A 15,532-nucleotide genomic window follows, 5' to 3' on the forward strand; every position below is an offset into this window, starting at 1 on the left:
TTTTTGTGTGTGAACCGGATTAATAGCAGCTCACTGACATTCACACTGAGCTACGGATGGATGTGTACTGTAAATTCAGCTGTGACTCCACACCCTCATTAACCTCGGGGGAAACATGCAGTTCACGAGAGGTCGTGGACTCGTTCCCCATTACAGCTTTGTTTACATATTTTACAGAAGTTCCGTGTGTGTCAACAGCGTTTATCTGCATCCCTCCCATCCCTTTGTTTTTAATCCATATTAGTTTGTGACTCATAAAACCATTAATACAGGACTGGTCTGTCAAGCTTAAGGTCGAAGCTCTGTAGTTTACCAGGTCTCCTTTTTACTGCAAAGTCCTAATTTATAAACTAAGTAGAGCAGTGAACTGGAGCCAGAGTGAGGATTTTTAAAAACTCCAGTTGAATTGTAGTGAAATATAAATAGAAAAGTATGAAAGTAAAATGTAGCAGTTGTCAATTTGTCAAACAAAAAGAAAAAAACTGATTTTCAGCTTCTTCTTTTATAGATGGACATTTGTTATGTTATATTTACATGTCATAAGGACAGTTTTCCAATTTCATTGTACTACTGTACTATGTATTACGGAAGCGTAGAGCTGCCACCCAGGCAAAAGAAAAATACAAGTGTATCACGTTGTAACGTGAAAAGTTTATTGTTCTAACAAGATACTTTTCCTGTTTGTACAATATACCTTTCACGTTTGAACAACATAATATCACGTTATTACAATATACATAATTATCACGTTCGTACAATATAATTATCACGTTCGTACAATATAAATATTATATTGTACGAACGTGATAGTATATTGTACAAACAGGAAAAGTATCTTGTTAGAACAATAAACTTTTCACGTTATAACGTGATACACTTGTATTTTTCTTTTGCCTGGGTGGCAGCTCTACTCTTCCGTAATGTATGACTGTGCAATGACAATAAAGAGTTATCTTATCTATCTTATCTTATCTTAAATTGCCGTCGTTGGTCAACTTTAATGAAGACGAAAAGGAGCATGCGCAGTAGTTATAATAATGTAGGTTGCAGGATGTGGTGCATTTGAAGTGCACGTTTCTGTCAGTGGAAAGTCACGAAGCTAAAGCCAAGCACAGGCGCTAGCTAGCTGTCAGGGCTCTGCAGTTTGTCCGATAGTAACCCGCCGCCCCCCTCGAGACTGCATATCTGCGACGTGTACGCTCGAGGGTGGAGGAGGGAGGGGCAGATGAGCTCGTGCGCTCACTGCAACTTCCGCCCCCTCTGTGCCCTGCGTAGCCTTGTATGGAAACCAGGTCCTGTGGTGTGAGCAGTTTGAACCAATCAGAATGGCGGTGCTGTGAGGGGGGCGGTGCGACCGGAGGAAACCGACAGGCCCCACCCTGAGTGGATTTCTTTTTTTTTTCAGGGTGGGTGGGACCCACGGAGCCGGCTGTGTGTTTGAAAATGAATGATCTGCTGCTTGAGTAGACAGTGGCCGGTCGGTGCGTGTTTAGCGGCAAACTGAAGCCACGACGTTAACGGAAAACACGAAGAAAAAACGGAAGATTAAAGAAAAATCTAGTCACGAAGAAACAGACAACCAAACCGGAATAAGAATCAGCTTCCAGCAATGCAGTGTGAGTATTTGAGCCCCGCGTGGAGCTTTTCTGGTTTTGTTTTAAGCTGGGTTTCACGTCGACACATCAGGTTTGGCCAGAAACCGGTTGGTGACGATTTTTCCGTTAATAAAACCGCCTGCGCGTGTGCGTGTTGCATTTACAGGCCTTCGATTGGACTCTGAATTACGATGTTTCGCCTTCAGATCTACAATTTCCTGGTTTATAATTTGAGTTCTTTATGTCTCGGTTCAGTGAAGCTTGCTTTAGACGTTAATAGGATAATACATGATAATAAATGTGTTACAGAAAAAAAAGGTCTTAAGTTTACGGCTTGGGTGTGTCTAGACAACCTGCCCAGACCTGGTCTTAGAAGGGTGTAGCCCACCCATCAGATCCATCTGTATTTCTCCCTGTGATTTGGCTCACGTTTAAAATGGCCATTAAAAAAGTCTGCTTAGCATGCAAATAGATTACGTTGGAAAAAATGTACCCAATGTACCGTGGGGTTTCTGAGGATGACGCCCAGTGCGCGCTGCGTGGAAGGAGCAGCTGGATGGAAGCAGGAGGAGATCATTCACTGATTTTTGGGAATTCACTGTATCTCACTTTCGTTTAGAGCAGCAGCACTGTGGCTTTAGGTGAAGTGAGCTGGCTGTTACTCTGGACAAACAGAAATGGAGCTCGAGTGAAGAAAAATGAAAATTTAGGGGGGAGAGAGGGAGGGGGGGACTTTTGGTCCATACAGTTTAAAAGGGGATTAACCCAAGTGAAGTTTGCAAGCATGGTGGTATTGTTTTAGGGAGAGTCCCTCATTTGGTTTTGGGGCAGACACTTTTTTGTTCAAGGATTGGGGAGGGGGGGGGGGATACTGCAGTTCCCTTTCTGAATGAAACAGCTGTTGCTATGCAGTACAATCCCCCCCCCCCCTCCCTGTTAGAGTGGATGCAGCATTTTGCACAACTGTGCTGAATCCGTCAGATGATTCATCCTTGGCGCTGGCTGTGCTGTCTTATGACAAGGAAACTTCATGAAAACAAAAGCATGCAGACTGGCCGTGCTTCATCAACAGGAGCATCAGAGAGTCAGCAGAAAATGATCGAGCAGCTACTCTGATAACTGATTGGTTGGGTCTTTGGTTGTGACTTCTCAAACAGGTGCATTTGAACACGTCACCTCGGGCTGTGGAAAGCTAAACTGTGGTATAGTAGTTTTATTAGCTGAGTGATTAAAAAGCTGTAGAGCTGAAAGAACAAGTCCAGACCTTTTCTAAACAGTTAACGCCCTTTTTACTGCAAACAAATAAAAAAATCAATGCAAGCATTTTCTTTGATATCTTACCCAAAATACTTCAACATGTAGACAGGAGTCGCTGGGGAATCCATCCACTGTTCTGATTGGTAGACCGCCTGCTCTACTTCCTGGGCCACAGCTGCTCTCATAGTGTTGCTACTGAATCTGTTTTGGATTTTTTCACATCCTGAAAACAAGGTGAAAGCATCCATGTTGCTGCTATGGTGACAGAGGCCAAACCTGCTAAACACGTACAGGCTCTCCATCACACACACTGAGTATTAGAAACATTGTTGTGAAGGAAGTAAAGCCATGGCTCAGTCAGGCGGGTTTCAACACTTTATTGACACAAGCATTGATTGACGGGTTAATCTATATCGGCTAAGAGAATCAGAGGTTTGTAATTTTGGTGATTGAGAGATAATTAAATGGGATGTCCACACATTTCCCATGGGTGATTATCAGGAAACCACAGAAGAAAAATGATTGATTGGAAAAACTGAAAGTTTATCACAGCAGCCGGGGAAATGTATTCTTAGGCTGCTCGTGGATCAATAACACCGCTCCTCTTGTTGACCACCGATGGATGTTTTCAAGGTGTTTTTGCTGCCAGATGAACAGCAGGGGGGGGGTTCATACCAGGCCTGTGTGATGAAAGCTCACAGAGTTTCTAAAGGCTATATTCAGCCTTCGTTTGTAGACTGGTAGGGTTGATGAGCGATTGAACCTCGAGATCAGCGTCACGCTCAGAATCCTCCCCATCACGTCACGAGAACGCAGCAGTGACTGAAATAAGAGGAGGGGAGGTGATTTTGAATGTCTGCCCCCTGTCAGTCCCAGGCCTGCCTGCTTGCCTCCACAGAGGAATCTGCAGCTGCACCGGAGCCGACGCGTCCACAGAGAGACCTGTAAACATCCTGATCAAATCCAAATCAAGCCCATGTTGCTCCTCAGCGACGTGTTTTTGGCCAAATGTGATGAATTCTTCCAGTTTAGATGCAATTCATACGTGAAATAACCCAGCTGACCTGTGTTTTATTCCACTATGGAAAGTTTAGGTTGGGAATATGTTTCAAATGTGTCACAAAAATTATTTTTGGCTCTCTGGAGCTTGTTTGTTTCTGTTTTTCCCCCCATGGGACTGATCCCGGTTGGCCCCTAAGAGGTGAGAAATGATGGGCTGCTGCTAGAGCAGATAGATGAAGCTGCTGGTATGTGTTCTCAGCCCTCTTACATAAACAGATAAGTCCTGTGATTTACCAAAGAGGAAAGAGAGAGGAGGGGGTGTCCAGCTGGGACAGCAGTGGTTTGAATGATAGAGAGGTCTGACGTGGTTCCTGTGATGAACGAAACGGTGGGAAAGGCAGGAAAAGGGGAAGGGGGGTGGTACGGATCGGCTTGGCATGTAAATCACAAGGTCATTGAGAGAAGAGGGAACATGTCCCAGTTGGGACACGCTCTAATGTCCCAGTTGGGACACGCTCTAATGTCCCAGTTGGGACACGCTCTAATGTCCCAGCTGGGACACGCTCTAATGTCTCAGTTGGGACACGCTCTAATGTCCCAGTTGGGACACGCTCTAATGTCCCAGATGGGACACGCTCTAATGTCCCAGTTGGGGTTTCCACTTTCTTTCTGTTGTATCTTTCAAAATGATATTTCACAATCATCAGTTTCCTTTGTTTTTCCTGTTTCTCTTCCACTCGACACCAGGAGGGTGGAGCAGTGTAAATATTCTTTATTGAGGTGTTTTGTTGACCGAGCGCAGCAGTCGCAGTCGATTATTAGTAGAAAGACGGCGTTATCTGTAACGTGTGTTTGCTAGCCGGGCTCCATATGTTGCGTTATCATCCAGGCTTTGAACAGCTCATGAAGTCGGATCCGATCGAGCCGTTTCTTCTCGCGGTGCGATCGAGTGCGTCGCAGGTCGCTCTCTGCACGTCCTGAGCAGAGATCAGCTTTTTAAATGGTCGCAATGATCTCGGTGAGATTTCTAAGCAGCTGCATTTTATCTGATCACGAGACAGAAGTCGGGCAGGTTCGTGACGCTTTGCAAGAACACTGCAACTGCAAGGGTTACATGACCTAGTGCCCTACAGGACGCACGACTTCTGTGAGTACCGCCCACTGCTGGCTGTCACACGTCGGTGTCAGCTAATGTGCGCTAATTAGACAAGGAAAGCCAAATGTTTCAGTCCTTTGGATCTTATTGCTTTGTCAGTTATGATTCTTTAAAGTCTAAGATCTAAATAGCAAACGACTTTTTGTTATTACAGCACAAATCCCCCAAATGCACTCCACTCCTGGGATCCAGCTGGGGGGAGGGGTCTTTCTCTCGGAGCCTCTCAGTCATGTGTGAAACTGTTTCCTTGTTGTGAACGCTAACACGCCCTGACCATCCTCTGTTTCAGTAACTTTGTGCGAGTCCACCAGCATGTCAGGGGTGACGGAGCCTCCCAGAGAAGTCGGTTTCCTGGAGTCGCCCTGCGTTACGGCGGACAGCGCGGCCTCCCTCGACGACGTCATCGCGGACACAGCAAAGTACGTCAACACAAGTTACACGCTCCTAAAATAAGCCCGTCTTTGCTTGAAATGCCTACAGAGAGGTCGTGACGGTGTTTACACCACCAACAGTTGGGATGAGGGCATGATCTTTGCTCTCAGGATTCCCACCCTCCTCCACCTGCTGACCCACACCCACTGTGGGTTTTTTTTTCTCCTTTCTTTTTCTTTAGTGAGTCTTCAGAGGAAGAGTCCGCAGGGGAAAGGGAAGAGGAGACCGGCGCCCATGACGCCACCGGCAGCACCAAGACTACAGAGGTCCCCGCGGGGCAGAGCTCAAACACACCAGCAGGTGAGTGCAGGGGGCGCTCCCGAGCATCCGGCGTTCACCAGGGCGGCGCTGGAAGAATTGCGATAAGCAGCATGCAGACGTACAATCAGACGACGTCGGTGTCATTTTTAGGAGCGTCCGTACAGATAGGTCGTGACCTCGGGTTTTATCCCATCTCTGTGCTCGCTGTAAATGCTGATGTTATCTTTTTTCTCCTTCCTGAGGAAGCGCAGCAAACAGACGTGAAGGAACTCTGCGCTTTGGCAGAGCGAGCTCCACTTCCCTTTTCCTGCCTTTAAACGGTGACATTCTTTCCCGTCTCAGTGAGGAAAACCCGGCACACGCGTTGCTCTGATCTGTTTATAACCACGAAAGGGGAACTTTGCACTGTGAGCCAAAGTTAATTGACATTCGTTATCATTCGTTTATGATTCTTAAAGACTTTATTAAAGAGGAGCTCTTAACATGTAATAATAACTGCTGGTGGCTGTTTCATGAGAGTATTTCCAGCCGTGCTCTAAACGAATCATAAATGGTCATAAACCCTCCGTGTGACGCTGTTCTGCTGCATATTCAAACATCCTGCTGCAGTTTGTCTCCGTGTGAGAGCAGAACGTGGAGGCGGGGCTTCTCTGCAGAAACGATCACACATCGATTGGTTTTGTTGTCAGAGTTTTCCTACAATAAGCGATAATCACTCGCATGGCGTGTTTATATTTGATTATTTATAAACCTTTTAAAATAATACCACCTTTTTGTTTTTTTAAAGAATGTCATATCTAGCCAAGCTGAAGCGATTGCTAACTCTTGGCTGTCACTGTGACTCATGCCAGCTCTGTTACTATTGGCTGAGACTAGTTTTGAGCCCGTGTGACTTTGCAGATTTATCGCAGGCCTGCAGCTGGATGTATCTCCATTAACACCTTAAATAAAGGGTGTTTGTCGCAGTTTTCAAGGACGGCAGATGCGTACAGATCTATTGCCGAGGCCCGCCTTCCATCGATTCTCTGACTGTTGTTTGCACGTCTTCCAGTGAGCGCCCAGCGCCCAGACTCCCTGTCCGTGCCGGCAGCAGAACCCCGTCTGTGGACGACGCAGCGCGACGGAGAGGTGAAGCTGAGGATGGAGGAGTCCGGTCTGGCCGCTGAACCCGCTTTGACGGTCAGCCAGATGTTCGTCTCGACCGTGGAGCGCTACGGCGAATATACGGCTCTGTGCTGGAAGGAGGGCGACCAGCAGAAAAGCCTGAAATACAAAGATTACTACCAGACCTGCCGCACCGCCGCCAAGAGCTTCCTGAAGGTAGTTTTTCTTTTATTCTTTAGGTAACGTTTCCATCTACGGTTGATCCGTTACTTTAAGGACATAAAATTAAGCTGAGTTCAGTTTTTGAGCAAGACTCGTCTGTCAGACAGTGAAAGAGAATTTTGGCCGCTGTTGTCACCACAGCAGGCGGCTCCGCAGATTTCATTTGGCTGACTTTTAAACGCCAAATGCACTTCCTGTTCAGCCAGAAGAAGAAAGATAAAGATGGCTATGGGCTTCCTGACCCGTGTGCCGCCTCACACAGGCAGCAACATGAGCGCTACACGTGTGAGAATAACTGCAGACACTCTCCGGACTGATTGTCCCAACATTTCCTGGACGAAATCTTAGTGATGGCTCATAAAAACGGATAAAAAGCAGATAAATCAATAAGAAGAAGAAGAATTGCTGCTTGCAGCTCTGACACACAGCTGGGCTTCCTCAGCATCAACAGATTTCTGTTTCCAACAACAGTCCTCGAGTTCTTCGAGCCGTTTTAACGTGCGTTCGTCTTTGTGCCGAGTCTAGACAGCACGTGTCGCCGCACCAAAGGGTTGAAATGTCAGGCCAGACGGCGAGGTCTCAGCAGCACAGAGCATGTCATTGTTAGACAGCAGGCTGACTCATTTCTACCGACACACAAACTCGGACGTTTCTCTCTGCGTCTCACACGCACAAACCAACCTCGACTACAAATCGTAGAGCTGAACTTCGCCCTCGCTCACTTGATAAATGAAGCTCAGATAGTTTTTGTTTTGTGCTTCCTAACACAATCAGCTACACCTGATTGTTATCTTTCAACAATGAATGAACGACTTCATGAATGCTGGCTGCAGCTGAATGCACCTGCACCTCAGGTCACACGAGCATCAGCTGGAAGACCTGACGCCTCAAACTGTCTGTGTTTGTGAAAAGAAAGTCAGGCTGAATCTGCTGCGTGTGCGTTTGTCTGCACTCTAGTTTGTAACAAGCAGACCGCCCCCTTCTTTATCCTGTCAAATACAAAATACCCCGAAGTAATAACAAAAGGTAAATATTAAACAAGTGATTTGTAACAACAATCGCAACGATGGAAGTGAGACTTGTGCTCTAAGTGCGCTCTCGCCTTTACAGCTCGGACTGGAGCGTTACCACGGCGTTGGGATCCTGGGCTTCAACTCCGTTGAGTGGTTCGTCGCAGACATCGGAGCCATTTTGGCGGGGTGAGTTTCATCGTCAGCCCTGAATATTTCCTTTACACGACTCTAACCCTCCTGCTCACTGTACCTGTGGCTCTTATCTACACGCTGATGTTTACGTGTGGCAGCGCGTCGGCTGGTGTGTCCTGTGTGCCAGAGCAATACCGTCTTTTTGATGGATCGATGGGTGGTTGAAACTATGCGTGTTCACTCGGGTGCTGCACTCAACTTCGATTCACTTTCCAAGAGCTCGTGCTCTTACATGCGATGATTCGATTCCTCTTCTGAACTGATCCGCTGTGCATCCAATCAGTGCATCTTCCTGATAATGCTGATGTGCTTTTTAAGGCTTATTTCTCCGTCTGTGTTGTGTTTGTACTCTGTGTCTGTGCACTGATCACATAACAGTAATCACAAGCTCCTCAGCTTTGCTGCAGAAGTCTTCACTATGAATGAACCCATGCTTGTTATCCAACACGCTAATTGAGTGCAAGAAATTCCAAGAAACCGAGACCCTCGAGCCAAAGTAAGAGTCTAAAGGCACTGATTGGCTGAGGCTCAGCTGCTGACATCACCAAACATCTGTCATGCTGATCTTTTCACGCCGATTCTGGTGACAGTTTCATGTTTGCTTTGATTCTTAACTCTTAAATCTGTTTATAGAGAAGCTCATTCTTTCCACGCACTCTGATACCGATACTGTGCATGCTTGAATGCCGCTCCCTGCTTAATGATCACAACAAAAAGGTCAGCTGGAATGTCAACAAACCGGTCGTGATGAATGCAATCAGGTCGTGTTTGGAAACTTCAGTTTAAGGCTCAGATTTCCACACCGGAGCGAAACATTTGAAGCGCATCCTGCATCATATCTCACTGTGTTTTAGAGCGGGAGCTCGGTGTTCTAGTAAAACGGTGCTGTCATAGGTCAGGTGGGTTCTGTTGACCCATTTTCATCAGATTGTTAAGAAAGGGGAGGACGGGCTCTCCTGTGGTAACATCGGGATGTCCTGAATTTTCGGGCATCTGCAGCTCAGTCTGAGCAAACATTTAACTTGTTGCTGCTTTGTTGAAATGCAGGGTTAAAGCGATTTGCTTTTCATTTGCATGCTGCATGCTCTCCACCCATTGCTGGGAGCAGCCCTGCGCGTCGTTTTGATGAACATAGTTTCGTTCTTTACGCATGAAAAGTGCCACAAAAATAACTTCAGTCTGCAGCTGATTCAGTTCAGGTCAGTTTTATTTACAGTGACGTCCTGTAGAGTCAAGTCACACTTTCAGCAAATAACTGCGAAAGTTGTTATTATTATTATTATTATTTTATTATTTATTATTATTTAATTATTAATTATTAATTATTAATTAATTATCAATTAATTCTTAATTATTAATTATTAATTATTATTATTATTATTATTATTAATTATTTTTTATTGTTATTATTATTATTAATTATTATTATTAATTATTATTTATTAATTATTTTTTATTATTATTATTATTATTGGGTTTTTTTTGTTTTTTTGCAGCCATTAAAATAAATGTTTAATTGCATTCTGTGTCATAACAAATTAAAGTCTTAAATGTACCTTGGTGAAAGCTCTCACTTGATTGGCTGACTTATACCTTTGGTCACACTAAACATACGCAGCTGCACAGATGCAACACAAACAAGATTCATGTGCTGATGCGTTTCCACCAAGTGTGCTCAGTTCATCCATCGTATGACTTGAATGCAACTCGGCGCTTCTGATTCATCTGCAAGCTCTTGTTTCCATGGCGACTGGAAGCAAATGAACAATATCTATATTGACTTATCAAATGCATATCTGCAAATGGAAGGCCTCTTAATCAACATGATATTGATTCGATTGGAACAATATAGAGAAGTAAACGGCTCTATAGCTGACTGACGTGTCTCTGTGTCACAGTGGGTTTGCTGTGGGCATCTACACCACCAACTCCCCTGAGGCGTGCCAGTACGTAGCAGAAAACTCCGAGGCTAACATCATCGTGGTGGAGAACCACAAACAGCTGCAGAAAATCCTTCAGGTAAGATGAGAGTGAGTTACACGTGGATGTGGAGCAACACGCTGAACAAAACAACATAATATGTGTGTTTATTAAACCAAGCTGTAAAAGTCGTGACTTATACTGAAGGAATCCCACGAGTGGATTTACTGATCGTCTTCACATCCGTCCACAGGTTGAGGACCAGCTGCCACACTTGAAAGCCATCGTCCAGTACAAAGACGAACTAAAAGAGAAGAAACCAAACCTGTACACGGTAAGCGCACACGTCCGTGCATAAAGAGAAGCTGCTGAGCACAAGAGGCACGATCCAAGTGTTGTTATTTTTCTTCGCGTGCCGCAGTGGGCCGAGTTCTTGGAGCTCGGACGCGACGAGCCCGACGCTCCCCTCGACGCCATCATCGCCAGCCAGAAGCCCAACCAGTGCTGCTCGCTCATTTACACCTCAGGAACCACGGGCCAGCCCAAAGGAGTCATGCTCAGCCACGACAACGTAAGCTCCACCCATCCTCACATCCTCAGCTTTCTGAGCCAATGTGCCTCTAATCAGCTGATTAGTTTGATCTACTGTTACAGTAAAGATGTGAAACTCTACAACAATCACAGCACCTCATCTTTACTCTCTCTCAGCTGACCTGGACCGCTTACTCCACCGCCAAGCACGTGGGTCTCACCGCGGCCTCCCAGGCTCAGGAGGTGGTGGTCAGCTACCTGCCTCTGAGCCACATCGCAGCCCAGATGGTCGACATCTGGATCGCCATGAAGATGGGAGGGGTGACTTACTTCGCTCAGCCCGACGCCCTGAAGGTGAGACGCACACCACAGACAACACAAACACGCCGGCGCACAAAAATCAGCCCGTTTAATAGGTCCACCTGCACAGTACGGTCAATATAACAGGCCTGCTGTACGCTGCTGTGTGGCTGCTATAGAACAAGAACCAAGTGTTTACCCAAGTGTCTGATTACAAATACCCATCAGTAATTTAAATGATGTAAAATTAACAGAAAAGTAGCATAGCGCCCCCCTCTGGTTCCTCACGTGGCTCTTTAGTCCGTCTGTTACACAAACGGCTTCTGTTTCTTTCACACTTCCTCTTTCTCCTCAGGGTCAAAATCCTCTTTTTGTGTAAGTTGTGAAAATGTTTGATTTTTATTTGTATTTTCCTGTTTGTTTGTTTCTTCTTTTTTTTTTTTTTTAAATCTTTATTTATAAGATTTTAAGTTCAAAGTTACATAACGTCACACCAGACAAAGGACCTAAGATTCAAAAACAATAACATTTAAGCACAGACGAAAAAAAGAAAAAACAGAAACCAAACACAACAATAAAAAGACCCCAAACAGGAAAACAGGAAAGAAAAGGAAAAAAATAAAAACAAAATAAATAAAAATACACCAGTTAGCCAGTACAAATCAAAAGTTCAAAAGAAACACCAATGTCCAAAGAAGATGATCTTCTGTGTGAGGTTAGACAGGACAACAGAGAGTTCACCACGACCAGAAGATGTGGGAAACATGTCCAGGAAGGAGTCAGGGTCCGGCAGAGGTGCAGCTTCACACAAACACAAAGTGCAGTCAAATGGGTTAAAGTTTATGTTAAATTCCCATTAATATGATCGAGAAAAGGGCCCCAGATTTCGACAAACTTAAAATGAGTGTCAGCCAAACGATAACGAACCTCTTCAATATACAAACAAGCTTCATCTCACGTAGCCAAACCCTGAACAATGGAGGAGATGGTGATTTCCAGGCTCTAAGAACAAGTCTTTTAGCTACAATCATGCCAAACATTAAGGCTGTTTGTTTGTTTCTTACAGGGTTCGCTGGTAGACACTTTGAAGGAGGCGCGACCGACGGCCTTCATGGGCGTCCCACGTGTCTGGGAGAAGATGCAGGAGAAGATGAAAGCTGTTGGAGCAAAGTCTTCCACCGTGCGAAGGAAAGTGGCCGCCTGGGCCAAAGATGTGGGTCTGCGGACCAATCTGAGCAAACTGAACCAGTGAGTGTTTTTGTTTCTTTAAGAAGGGGCTGAATCGTTTCCTCGGAGGTGGGAGGTTCCTGTTTCAGTTTGCTGAGATGTTCTTGTGGAACATCAGTGCAGATGCAGGATTGTTGTTGAAACACTGTAACTATTTATTTATTTTCATCAGCTGGAGCAGCCTTCCACCTCACGCTGCGTTCTCTCTCTTTCTCCTCAGGAATGCGGCACCAGGCGGCGCTCCGGTCAGCTATCACATAGCCAAAAAGCTTGTGTTCAAAAAGGTGCGTAAGGCCCTGGGCCTGGACCGCTGCACCAAGTGCTACACGGGCGCCGCCCCCATCACCAAAGACACCCTGCAGTTCTTCCTCAGCCTCAACATCCCTCTGTGCGAGCTGTACGGCATGAGCGAGAGCAGCGGCCCTCACACCATCTCCCGCCACGATGCCTTCAAGCTCACCAGGTACGTTTTTCTCTTTGCGTTGGTTTGACGGCTTGCACGGAACGACCGATACTCGCTGGTGAGTTACACGACTGCTCTCTTGCAGCTGCGGTATCGAGCTCCCGGGGTGCAAAACGAAGCTGCACGACAAAGACGAGGAGGAAAACGGCGAGATCTGCTTCTGGGGACGCCACGTCTTTATGGGTTACCTCAATATGCCCGACAAGACGGAGGAGGCGCTGGACGCGGAGGGCTGGCTGCACTCGGGTGACCTGGGGAAGCAAGACGAGAACGGGTTCCTCTTCATCACCGGGCGGATTAAAGGTACAGCCTGAGCTAAATCGCACGCAGATTTTTATTTATCTATTTAAATGAAGAGCATCAGTTCTCCTTTTTCTCCAGGCCGATTGCTTCAGGTTTGTTCTTCTTTTCGTTCACAGAGCTGATCATCACAGCCGGAGGCGAGAACATCCCTCCCGTCCCCATAGAGGACGCGGTGAAGGAGGCCGTGCCGCTGATTAGCAACGCCATGCTGATCGGAGACAAGAGGAAGTTTCTGTCCATGCTGCTCACCATCAAGGTAAAGATTCAGACAGTGAGAACGGGAGGAGTGAGGGGGAAAGCACACTGCATCAGTGCAGCTGCTTTAACAGGTAGTGAGGAAAGGAGCACTGACACCTGGTGGTCGCTTTGAGAAACTACACCGTTGGGATTTTCAGAATCGTGCTGTTTTGGTTTCTGATATTTATTTGATTTTTTTCCTCACCCTCCAGTGCCAAGTGAACCCAGACACGGGCGATCCACAGGACGAGCTGACGCCAGAAGCTGTGGAGTTGTGCAGGCAGCTGGGCAGCAAGGCCACGCGCGTCTCCGAGATCTCGGGCGGACGAGACCCTGCGGTCAACGCTGCCATCCAGGAGGGCATCAAAAGAGTCAACGAGAAGTCCACTTCCAACGCTCAGCGCATTCAGAAGTGGGTCGTCCTGGATCGAGACTTCTCTGTCAGCGGAGGAGAGCTGGGTGAGTGAATGTGCGGTTTATTTTATTAGACAGCGGCTTTGAAACGACATTTAATAAGATGCACGATGATGAAGATGTTTTCACATCTATTTGTAGTCACAGTTACTCACATTTGGGTATTTCCTGCCTTTTTGGAGCTAAGACACATGAGATATTGAGTACGGTAGCTCAAATAAGTCCGTTACAGAGAAACATAAGTTACAGCAGGAGGATGCATGTGGTGATGCGCTGGTACGGCTCAGGCTGCAGTCACGCTGCACCTCGCAGGAGTTAAACAGCACGAATCCTCTTTTGCCCGCAGGCCCCACCATGAAGCTGAAGCGGCCGGTGGTGATGAAGATGTACAAGGAGCAGATCGATAACTGTTACAAGGACGTGGCGTCTCCAGCAACCCCCGACAACCCCCTGCCACCCAAATAAACCTGCTGGGACCATTTGCATCATTCAGTCCACTGCTGGGTTCCTCCTGTATTTAAATTTGGTTTTTTTACTGCCTTAAGTCGCGCTCAGTCTGTCTCAGTTTACATTTATGATTGTTGTACAGAACAGAAGCCAAATGAGGTTAAATTGAGCTTATTTATTTGTATTTCTGGAAGGAGCAGTGACGTGTGATCGATGAAGTAGCAGCTGCAACGCAAACCGGAATACTTGATAACAACGGGATGTTTTGGGGTTTTTATGAATAATTTGTGTGTATTTATTTTCACTTTACCAAAGTTTTTCTGTTTACCAAATGAGCATCGGATGGAGCGAAATCCCACAATCACACGTTCACATGTGCTTGGTGTTTCTCTCGTTGATTTCGCTCCTTTTTGTTGTTTGTTTTCTAAATGTCAAAAATGTTCTGCTGTTGAATTTAAGCTATCGTTCTCAGTCTGTCATGAAGCCATATCTATTGCGTTTTGGTGTCTGTCAGGTATTTTCATTTGTGTGACCCTTTTTTTTTATTTTGTAATACTGTAAATATGTTTTACCACCTCGATTCATTCGGTCGTGTCAGGAATACGTTTATTTTGCACTCACATGGAGATGAAGTAAATTGTACATAAGTTATAGGACTGTATTGTCAGTTTATAGCAAATAGCTTTCAGCTTAAGGTCGCCTACCATCGGCCTCGTCTGCGATGTGACAAATGTGACAAATTTGAAAGCAGCTCTTGCACTCCAAAACAGGTCATCTTGTATATCTTGTAAGATTAGTATATAGCAGGCGTGTGTGGCGCGCTGCCAGCAGAGCCAAACTGAGCCTTGTTGTTCATTTACGTTAAATTTTGGGGTTTGTGTGTGTTTTGTTTTAAGGATGACAAACAAAGGGAGGAAATGACGGTGATTCAGGGGGGTCGGGGTGAGTGAGGATGGGCTGAGGGAGCACACCACGCCTTTTTAGTTTAATCCGTTACCTAAAAAGGTTAAAAGAATGCACTTGCATTGTGAGACTCTTCGCAGCAAACGGTTCAGTGAGGGCTCACAACACCCCTGACAGGAACCTGGATCTGCCCGAACCTAACAGCTGTTTAGTCTTAAAGAAGTCTGGGTTGAAAGAACAGCAGCAGGAGGAGAGTGAAGCAGGCCTGCGTGTAACGACGACAATGTGAATGTGTGTCTGATCAGTTGTGGAATAAATTGGAAGTCATTACGCTACTTTGTGAAACGTGTCCTTCGTTTTGTTTTTGTAAATGTAACGCGGAGGGATTTAAATGCACAGAGTAACACGGTTTACCCAAGTCGGTGCAGACAGCGCACTGTGCAGACAGCAGGCGGGGCTCTGATGATGATGATGATGATGATGCAACCTCACAATCAGAACACTCAGGTGTCAAAAAGAAAGAAGAGCCGACGGCCTCGTTAAATACGTGGCA

At 46.0% G+C, this 15,532-nt stretch overlaps 1 protein-coding gene across 1 annotated transcript; it reads left to right on the plus strand.

Moving 5' to 3' along the window:
* Positions 1 to 1,265: 1,265 nt before the first annotated feature.
* acsbg2 (acyl-CoA synthetase bubblegum family member 2) lies at positions 1,266 to 15,309 on the plus strand. Its single transcript, XM_085136928.1, has 15 exons — positions 1,266 to 1,616; positions 5,300 to 5,429; positions 5,624 to 5,742; positions 6,755 to 7,023; positions 8,140 to 8,228; positions 10,133 to 10,253; positions 10,408 to 10,488; positions 10,576 to 10,725; positions 10,863 to 11,039; positions 12,052 to 12,233; positions 12,433 to 12,675; positions 12,761 to 12,978; positions 13,095 to 13,234; positions 13,428 to 13,674; positions 13,976 to 15,309. Exons 1-15 carry the CDS (start codon positions 1,610 to 1,612, stop codon positions 14,092 to 14,094), a joined length of 2,292 nt encoding a protein of 763 aa, XP_084993054.1. The 5' UTR covers positions 1,266 to 1,609; the 3' UTR covers positions 14,095 to 15,309.
* The last annotated feature ends 223 nt before the right edge of the window (positions 15,310 to 15,532 follow it).

The sequence above is a fragment of the Neolamprologus multifasciatus genome, chromosome 17, assembly GCF_963576455.1.
Source record: "Neolamprologus multifasciatus chromosome 17, fNeoMul1.2, whole genome shotgun sequence".
NCBI lineage: Eukaryota > Metazoa > Chordata > Actinopteri > Cichliformes > Cichlidae > Neolamprologus > Neolamprologus multifasciatus.